Consider the following 10,273-nt stretch of genomic DNA (forward strand, 5'->3'; position numbering starts at 1 on the left):
TTAATTTTAATAATCAATTTTAATATACACTTATCGGATACGCATACAAGTAGTGTATTAGTTTTTATTAAATAGCGAGGCAAAATTTTAGTTTCAACGAATAAATTCTCATAATGGTTCTTGAAATTGATAGGATTATTCAATTTGGTCTTCGAAATTTCAATTTTACTATAATGGTCTCCTAGATCGAATTCCGAACACTATAATAGTCCCTAAACTCATTTTCGATGATGACTAAACTATGCTCAATGTTGATGTGATTATCGTTAACCCCACACTTTACACCTTTGTCACCCTCCTTTCTCCTTTCTATCCCTCTCTACTGCACTCTTCTTGTTCAAACTCTTTTAGTCATCCCTCTCCACTATCCTCTCATCTTCAACTCTCACCATCTCTCTCTCCCTCTCCTTCAACCTACCTTCCTCCACCATCTGCCACCTCTCCTACACCCTCTAATCCCTCCCCTCTTCCACACCTTAACGCCGAGCCATGAAGCAATTTTCTTTCCCAGGACTTAGACATGCTTGAACAGGCCTTAATCACCGAAGGGTAAGTGTACCTATCGAAAAGAGACCCATGTGCCTTCATGCGAATAAAATCCGAGAGGGTGTCGAAAAAATAACTTCCTTTAGTATGGGCTTCGATGAGGGAGTTTCAGAAGAAAAGAGAAGGACTAAGGACGCGGTTGAAAACGGCGGTGTAATATAAAGCAGTGGCGGTGAAAGAGATAGAAAGAAAAATGAAGCGGGAGATGATTAGATGATCTTGTTCGAGGCCTTGTTGAATGATGGAGGCATGGACTTGGTAGAGGTATGGATGATCTTTTAGGTCTTGAGAAGGGTGGTAATAGTAGTAGTTGAACATGACGAAGAAGAGTGTTAAAATATTGAATTCATGGAAAAGAACTGTTTTTGCTCTCCGTAATTTCTCTCCTTAAATCATACACTTCGGTACATTCCTCATCAATCTACTCACACAAAAATTAATATTGTCTAATTACCCAAAAAAAATTGAAAAAAAATAATATAGTGACAATATGGCACTTCACTACATTTTGTAAGGGAGAACAAGTAGCATGAGACTCTTTGCCTCTTTACAACAAAAATAAATCCAAATTGGCTCGGTTGTTGCTTCAACCAAAACCAATTGAGAGGAAATGGAGAATCAAAACTAGAATCGGAATCCTAAACATAGTTGTGGATAAGCTGGTGCAAGGTGGAGGCTATATGTGAGACTTTGGGGATGAAGTGTGGTGGCGGCGAAGGAGAGAGGGGAGGGATGAGAGGGTGTAGGAGAGTGGAGAGGGATGACAAGAAGATCCCAAAAAAGAAGAGTGCGGTGGAGAGAAAGGAGAATGAGAGGAGGGTGATAAAGGTGTAAAGTGCAGGGTCAAGGATAGCCACATCAGCACTGAACAGCTGAGTTATCACTATTGGAAATGAGCTTAGGGACAATTATGGTGTCCGAAGCTTAATTTGGGAGACCACTATAGTAAAATTGGAATTTCTAAAATCAAATTGAGTAATTCTATCAATCTCAAAGACCATTATAAAAATTTATTCGCATTACACAAATATTATTGCTAGGAATAACATTTGAGGGTTGTTATGTGAATATACTGGGTTGGCATTCTGTCGTTGGAGAATATAAAAACTTCAGGGAATCATTATTCATTTAAGGCACGATGTTACGGTCTTGCACACACTCCAATGCTATTATGTCGACACATGGACTTACTCAACCTCTTGAGTTAAGACCAAGTCAGTCTAACCTTCAATATTTAGCAAGAAAGCTAAGAACACAAGAAAAAAAAATTTTGGTGGAAAAAACATTTTATTACTTAAATGTTTGTTACAAATGACTCCTACACCCAAACTCTAACTCCCACCCTTATTTATAGCCATCCACCTTCTCAATAGATGGTTAGAATTAAATCTAATTAACGGTCCAGATTTATCATCCAGAACATTCACTACAAATATCTATCCTACCATAATTTTTTAAATACTTCTAAATTATTCTATATTACTCTTTATACTTCTATATACATATGCACTTTTTTAGAATTTTCTATGACTTTTTAATTTTTTTTTTAATTTTTTAGGGTATTTCGAAGTCTTCTAAGACATTTTAAAATATTCCGAAATTATTTAGAATATTTTTAAATATTCTAAAAAATCATATAAATACCGTTAACTCCAACCTTCTAAAATTTACCATGATAGCGAGATATCTAAATATTGTTTCGTACTCAAATATATCGCAAGTAGTTGATAATGGAAAAAAAATTAAATTCAAACTAAGCAAACACATTCAATAAAATAAAATAATTAAAAATTATGAGTATTTTCTGTTTACGAAAGTTATTCATATGATTTTAAAATAGTATTCAAATAAAAAACTTTTATGCTATTATTAACGTAAAAGAAAAAAATTCACTTAGCTATCATATTTTATTTTTAGTATGACTAAATATTTTTACTAAACAAAATTATATATCATCAAGCAATTGGAAAATGATAAACAATTTGATTTAATCAGTTTCCTAATTTAGAATTAAAATAGATCAATGATATATATATGAAATGTCTTGCACAGCATTTTCATTAAAAAGGGAAAAAATACAAAACTAAAACAGTTATTTCATAATAGTGCTAACTTATTGACATATAAGTAATAGTGATATATATTATTCTTCTATTTTAAATTATTTGTTCATATGCTAAATGCATTCATTGTATAAAAAAAAAAAACTAAAATCAAGGATAATTTAAAATAAAAATTATTAACCTGCCCTTATTTGAAGATAATATATACATCTTATATTAAAAATATAAAATATACTCTTTCCGTTTTTAAAATATCTTAATTTTCCTTTTTTCATAATATTGTAACTCTCATTTTTCTATACAAAATTTGTTATTAAATTAATTATACATCAACTTATATCCCTTAGTCTATTAAAGTGTTGAAATTAAAATTATTCTACTATTCTCTCTATTTACTGTTCAACTTTTTAAAATAATTATGCGTTTTGTCAAGTTAGCATTACTTTGAAAAAATGGAGGAGGTATCTAATTTTCACTAGAGACTTAGTGAATGTACACAAAATAATTGTAATCCACCGAATAGTTTAGTAGATTTGGAGGAGATGGCGAATCATGCGTTCAAAGACAATCCTTGGGATGATTATATTAGAAAAGAAAAGAAAATGCAATCTTTGATTTATATTTTTTAATAACAAAAAATCATCTCCTCGTGGATCACACAATTCATTGAATAGGGAAATAACTATAAGAAACACAGCTGTATTTCTATTATTAGTTAGCAGGCCATTTGCTAAGAATACTAGTTGCATTGATAATTTTATTAGAAATATAAATTAAATATAGTATTTGATTTAATAACAACAAATTTTTTAAAGTTATTCATACATAATAATTGAACTCTCTTCAAATATATATCCCCGGAAAATGGGGATCCTATTAACATGTCAAATTTGTTATGTTTCAAATAAATTTGAGTACGTGTATGGTTTGCTGATTCATGTGCTACAATTCTCCTATATTCTCCTATAATCCTATGTGTCATCTCTTAACAAATATAATTATTACTTAATGTGCAAGAAGATATAATTTTAAAACATTGTTATTATAGGATGTGTTTCCCTTTTTTGCACGTTCGAATGTTCAATTGTTGTTTAAATTCAAGCCGTCGTTTGCTAGTTATATATACTAGCGGCTCAACAGGCACTTGCCTGTTCAGCCGCTTTTCTATTGTTCTGAAGAATTTAATTTTATTTTTAAAATATATTATTCGTGCTTTAAATTTATTAGATTATATTTGTTAAATTTTAATATTAACGTGATCTTATTTATATCATATTTTAGTGTTGATATTAATATATCATTTATTCTTTAAATTTGTCAAATAAATATTTTTTTCATCATTTTAAAATTAACGTAATCTTATTTGTTTCATATTCTGTTGAGGGTAAAACTACTATAGAAAACCTTTAAAATGCTAAATTATAAAAGCACACAATAAAGATATATATATATATTATCAGAAAAAGATATAATTCCAGAAATAACGACAAAAATATTATCCTAATTTAAAAAGAGTATATATCTATAAACCCAAATGCATGTTAGTTATTTACAAAAGATTAATTTTTTCTAAATATCATGGATATTCATGTTTGTCTTCTTCTTTTTTAAGTGGTAGGCCAAAATATGATTCTGAATCTGAAGAGACTTGCATTTTCCTACAAATAATGGAAGGATAGAAGAAATGAATATGCTTATTTTTTTCGTTTTAAAAGATCAAACTATAAGAGTATTACTGAATGTGTACCTGGAAAAAATCCTTTGTAATTCATCATACATCTCCTTGTCAATAACTTCTTGTATCTTGAAAAACTGTAAGATTTTATTTATCATAAAAATAACCGTATAAACGCTTAAGGTTTATTCAATTAAATTGATTGCTTATTATAGAAAAGAATTTAATTAAAACCTGTAGAATTGTGACATCTTGTTTTGCATTGAACTTTCTAAAAGGACAAAAGAAATGACATTAATCCTTGTTTATCATTGACAAAATGTAAATTAAATGAAATTACATCTTTTTTTGTTAGGAATTTTTTTAATAATAATTACCTGCAATGATATTGTTTTGGTTCGAAATGAGTTAGTTGTGTTCTTCTAAGTTCATGGCTGAAAGAAAAGAGTTAAAGTTTTAACATATATGGTATATAGGACGAAATAGACGGAAATATTTATTATGTAACAAAAGTTTATTGCATTTCCTTTTATTTTTTTGTTCCAATATTTCTCTTTTTACCATCTTCCATAGTTGAGTTTTGTCTGCTTTAACTGTACCTCCCCAACCAATAGAATAAATTTTGATTGGATGAACCTGTGTCAATTTCACGTTTGATCAGTAACACTAAAACAAAAATATGTATCATCAGTGTAGTTGTCACTGTCATTAATTCTGTAATCCTTACTTTATTGTCGATTGGTCTCATTGATGCAATTGATTGCTCATCCTTCCATGTATTCCATAACGATTGAAATCCTGTTTCCTGTAATTTATTGCATATATGTATCACAATATATTGCAGTAGTGTAGAATTAAGTAATGATATATCCCAAATAAGACATACCTCTACTTTTTATTAGTTTTAAAATTTTAATTTTTATAATTTTATTGCTAAAATTATAAAATTGATAGCAACATTTAAAGAAATCAAATTTTGAATTCTTTTCAAAGTATATACAAACATTGCAAACTATAATTTATTAAAAAACCAATAATGATATATTTTAAGGATGTATGATATAATTTTTATAATTTATATGTGAATCGTAGTTGGTGCATACCTGTTGGGTAAAGTAGAGGTTCCAGTTCCTTTCGCTTATCTCTTTTAATATGCTGATGAGCTCTCTTGATATCAATTTATCTGTTAAAAATCTTAGTCATTAGTTGTTAAAATTAGTGAACAAAACTATCTATTCCAATGTTGATATTGTAATGATAAAATTACACAATACACGGATTATACTTGTAAAAAGGCTCACATATTTGCCAAGGACATAAATTACCTGAGGTGCAGGTAACAAAATTTCTTTGAACACCACATTCTTTGTGAATTGTCCCCTTTTTCCATCTCCTGTTCCTTTTTTGACTAAGATTTTTGTGGTTGACTGAGAAACACTTCGAGATAGAACAACATATAATTGACCATGGCTGAACACATGTTTAGGGAGATAGATCCCTACCTTAGGGATAGTTTGTAGAGCAACGTACCATGGCCCATGGCTGAACACATGTTTAGGGAGATAGATCCCTACCTTAGGGATAGTTTGCCCTTGTGATTTATTTATCGTTAAGGCAAAACTCAACCTTACAGGAAATTGTTTTCTAATAAGCACAAAGGATAGTCCTGAGTTCTCAATTGTTTTGTGTTTTATCCGAGGCAGAAAAGCTCTTTTTCCAGAGTGATGGCCTGTTAAGATTTCCACGTCTAACATATTTTGAAAAGTTCCTCGACACAGTAGCCTTGTGCCATTGCATAAGCCTGCCTTAGGATCTATGTTTCTCAGTAACATCAGAGGAGCACCTTTTTTTACCTTCAACATATGAGGTGGAAATCCACCTGTAGAGATCGAGTTAAGATATTCTTGTTGATACAGATTATTTGTATCTCCTTCTACTTCATCAAAGGATGCTAAAATTCGTTCGTCTCCCGGAAATTGGTTGATGAAAATATCATTAAGCTGTTGCACATCATGATTCTTGGGTGTCAATATCGCTCTCTCCACCATATAAGATGCATCCCACCCATGAGATTGTAAAATTGGAAAGGTTTCTTCTATTAATTTGTGTAATGATGCCTCACCTTCCCATGGTATTGCCATGCCTACTTCTATTTGTACCAAGTCTTCACATATGGTAGGCTCAATCCCATCCCCTATGCGCATAAGATACTCCGCAAAATCACGATCATTAAGAGATCGCATATTTTGTCGCAGGTGGAAAATTTTGGTGAATGCCCACAAATGTGATTTAACAATAGAAGCTGAAATCATTTGCGACTTACTTCCTTTCGGCACAACAGGTAGTACTTGGCAAAAATTCCCTCCCATAACCATCACCTTCCCTCCAAATGGATTATTGTTTTCTAAGATGTCTCGTAATGTGCGGTCCAGTGATTCCATTGTCTCTTTATTAGTCAATGGCACTTCATCCCAAATTATCGCGGTCGTCTGCCTAATCAGTTTTGCAAGATCAGATTGTTTACTTATATTGCACGTGGAGGATGGCTCTGCATTGATTGGGATCTTAAATCTAGAATGAGCTGTTCGACCACCAGGCAGTAAAGTTGCAGCTATTTCTGAGGACGCAGTTACCAAGACAATATGCCCTTTACTTCTTAAGTCTGCAATTATAGCTCTGTAAAGAAATGTCTTACCTGCTCCTCCTGGTCCATCCACGAAGAACACTCCACTTTCTCTTCGATCAATTGTATTCATAATGCACCTGAAAGCTGCAGACTGGTCATGATTCAATCTTTCTATAGAACACAGGTCTTCTTGAGGAACTTCGATGGACATTTCTTCTTGAATAATTCTAGACATGAAGTTGTCGTTGTCGTTATCTGAGGTTAGAGCTGGTAAATCGTATTGTGCAATATGTTTTCCATGTTGTAGGAGGATGTCATTTAAATCCCTAAGCAAACGATTTGTCAACCCATTACAGGTTGTAGTGCTTGTTGATGCGTAATCATCCACCATACATGAAAGAAACTCGTCCCACAGACTTCTTACATCTGTTGGCTCACAAAAAATTAGAATGGTGGCAAACAACCTTCTTAGAGCACATGGCATTCTTAAAATGGATGCCTCAACCAAACATGATCTTATACTACTATTACTCTCCAACAGTCCTCGATGCTGAGCGGATTGCTTAAAGGACGAATATTGGACACCATCGACTGTTAGCAAATCATCCCAACCAGTTGGGCCTCTTACATTTGACAACAGAATACGCAAATAGAATTTTTCACCTTCTGTTGGCGAAACGGTATAGATCCGACCAATAGCTCTCTTTTGTGTCCTGCGTCGATGCCATTCTTTTTCCTTGCTGTGCCAACTGTAATATTCTGGGATTTCCCTGTACAAAAGATGCCTAGATTGTTGGTCATCGGCCCGATTAAGTGCAAAAAATTCAGTGAGCATTGTTCTTGAGAAATAGTCATTATTAACTATTTCAGAAATAGTTTGGTGCTCATAAAAGCTCACTTGATGTTGATTTGGCAAATGAACTTGCAACCTTTCAACTGATGGATACATTCGGTAAAGGTTGAATCTAAATATCCTCCAACATGCCTCTAGAGCGGCAATCCATCTTGCATCAATGAACTGTTGCACCTCATCATAATGAGAACTTCTGTGAACCTCCATTGCCACACGGTCTGGTCCCTTATAGCAATACTTGTATAGATATTTTATGCTCTTGATACTGCTACATATCTCTACATTGATATGACAATCATACTTTAGTAGTAGCCAAGGGTTGTACGGAACCACCCATCTATTGTCAATTGTGACATTTTGGTTTATAGGGATTGGAGTATCAAATCGCTTCCTATATTGAGGATATGAGTCATCACCTCGTCGTGTCTCGGGTACGAACTCTTTTGGGTAGTTGCGTTTACATTGACCGTTCTTCATGCACGGTGAAGATTGATTTAGTGTTCCGCAAGGACCATGGACCATATTCCTTAGCACTGCCTCATGTAAGTGGGGTTCTGTTTCTTTACATGGTATTTCCGCTCGGACCAAACTATCATATTGGTCAGGATCACTCAACTTGTCATTGTTTTCTAAGATTAGCAACATATGTACGTGTGGCAATCCTCTTTTCTGAAATTCGGTGACATAAATATAACTTTTCACTTTTCCCAATACACCTTTGGTAATAACATCCTGCTTTAATTGTTCGAACTTGGCTCTGAAAATCCTAGTTGTTAGATCTGGACGATCCTGTGGAGTTTGAGTAGGATTGAGTTTCGAAACTATTTCTGACCATGATGGATTGCATGTCATAGTTAGAAAAATATCCGGTTTGCCTTCTTTAAGAACAATAGCCATTCTATCCTCTTACCGTTGAGTCATGTCTCGACGACTGCCCACGAACGACGATGGTAATATCGTTCTTCTGCCAACATTTTCTAAAACAGATTTTAGAGAAAAGTATTATTAGTTTTAAAGTTTAAATTTAGGAACACGTAATGATCAATCATGTGGCCGTTAAGTTGAATAATTACCAGCATTATTCTCTCCTGTGTGCAAAGCATCTTGCAAGCCTTGATACAGTTCAGCTCGAAGTTCCTTTTGTCTTTGTCGAACCCATCTTAACTTGCCTGTTTCCATTTTCACATAGTTGTCAACAACATATTGTTGAAGAAGTCGCCCCGCTTGCAAAACTGTTGAGTGATCATTGGGGCGGATCTACGAATATTGAGGATTATAGAAAATTGTTAGAAATTGTGAAATGATTTATTGGTACAAACTATCATCTACGGAAGTCTATAAATGATGTAACAAATATAGGAGTTTGTACCTGGAGCATATAGCTATAATATGTCCGGCATGATACTTTGTTTCCACGTTGAGTTCGAGTATTTATATCCCATCCATGGGTTCCAAATGGAAAAAGAAGAGGATATTGTAGTGGATTGTAATACCCAATAAACTCTTGAATCCTTCTGAGGTTACCAGCATGAGTTTGAACCTTGATATCCCGTCCTCGCACCATTGTTTCAATATCATCACCGACTATTATGGCTGCTACTTGTGAAGCAGTTGGGAGACTGTATTGTGGTTGATTAGCAGGTCGCTCTCTGATCACCAAACTACACTCTTGCACATCTAGTCGTTGTGCAAGCTGGTGGAATACATGGATAAAAGGTTTATATCGGTGCAACAATTGTTGTAGCTTCAAAACCAAACTTTTATGCAGTTGTGTGTTCTCCAGCATCCTATTTTGTAACTCGTGATCAGTATCGTATATATATAGTTGCAAGAAGTGTGGCCGCGCCCCCTGATCCGGATGAAATCCTCCTATACTGTGGTACATTGATCCTTGAGCACGGAATGTATATACACCATGACTTGCTGAAGCTAATTGTTCGTCTATGTGTACACCACACGAAGTGAATGAAAAAACATGATTGTAACCACGAATGTGTTTCCTAAAATGGTTTCCTTCTGCAGAAGGGTCTAAGAAGATGTCTAGTAATTCCTGAGGAGCATTTACTTGGGGCAAAGAGACTTTTCCTCCATTGCAACACATGTCAAATGTTTCACGGTGAAACAGACGTGCATTACAGTGTGTATATGTCCTTGTAGGAGGCAGTGTAGTTTGAAGCACTGTTGTATTCTCTTGAAAATTTCGAGCACAATTCTGAGATGTTCGGACATGGTGTCTAATTTCTGCACTCGCATAGGAATATTAAAATATTATGTTATAGATTTCTTTTCCTACATGTGCCAATAATTGTATGGTTAGGTACTCGGGTAGAATTTATTAATTATTTCATATTATTTTAGATAGTGAAATCAAGGGTGAACAAAGAATATATATACAACTTTTCAATTGAGGTTTGTGTTTTCAAAATTAAACGTAATTTTTAAAAATGTCGTGTCTTTTTCTATATTTTTCTATTGCCTAAACTCATATAAGATTGTCAAAGTTTGAAGTT

At 33.6% G+C, this 10,273-nt stretch overlaps 2 protein-coding genes across 2 annotated transcripts in view; both read right to left on the reverse strand.

Moving 5' to 3' along the window:
* LOC110266947 overlaps positions 1–8,942 on the reverse strand; it is an 18,318-nt gene extending 9,376 nt beyond the window's left edge. The window contains exons 1-5 of the mRNA XM_021112040.1: positions 8,837–8,942; positions 8,674–8,740; positions 6,138–8,352; positions 5,012–5,089; positions 4,846–4,920 (exon numbers count right to left, since the gene is read on the reverse strand). Coding sequence (XP_020967699.1) covers positions 4,846–4,920; positions 5,012–5,089; positions 6,138–8,352; positions 8,674–8,740; positions 8,837–8,942 — 2,541 coding nt within the window. The remainder of the gene's footprint in view (positions 1–4,845; positions 4,921–5,011; positions 5,090–6,137; positions 8,353–8,673; positions 8,741–8,836) is intronic.
* Positions 8,728–10,007, reverse strand: LOC110263134. The gene has a single exon (XM_021103868.1). The coding sequence runs from the start codon at positions 9,862–9,864 to the stop codon at positions 9,085–9,087; it is 780 nt and encodes a 259-aa protein (XP_020959527.1). The 5' UTR covers positions 9,865–10,007; the 3' UTR covers positions 8,728–9,084.

This window comes from Arachis ipaensis, chromosome B01 (assembly GCF_000816755.2).
Source record: "Arachis ipaensis cultivar K30076 chromosome B01, Araip1.1, whole genome shotgun sequence".
Taxonomy (NCBI): domain Eukaryota; kingdom Viridiplantae; phylum Streptophyta; class Magnoliopsida; order Fabales; family Fabaceae; genus Arachis; species Arachis ipaensis.

Bases quoted from the DNA above. Each gene is read 5' to 3' on its own strand.
- LOC110263134 (XM_021103868.1), bottom strand. From the start codon at position 9,864: ATGTGTTGCAATGGAGGAAAAGTCTCTTTGCCCCAAGTAAATGCTCCT.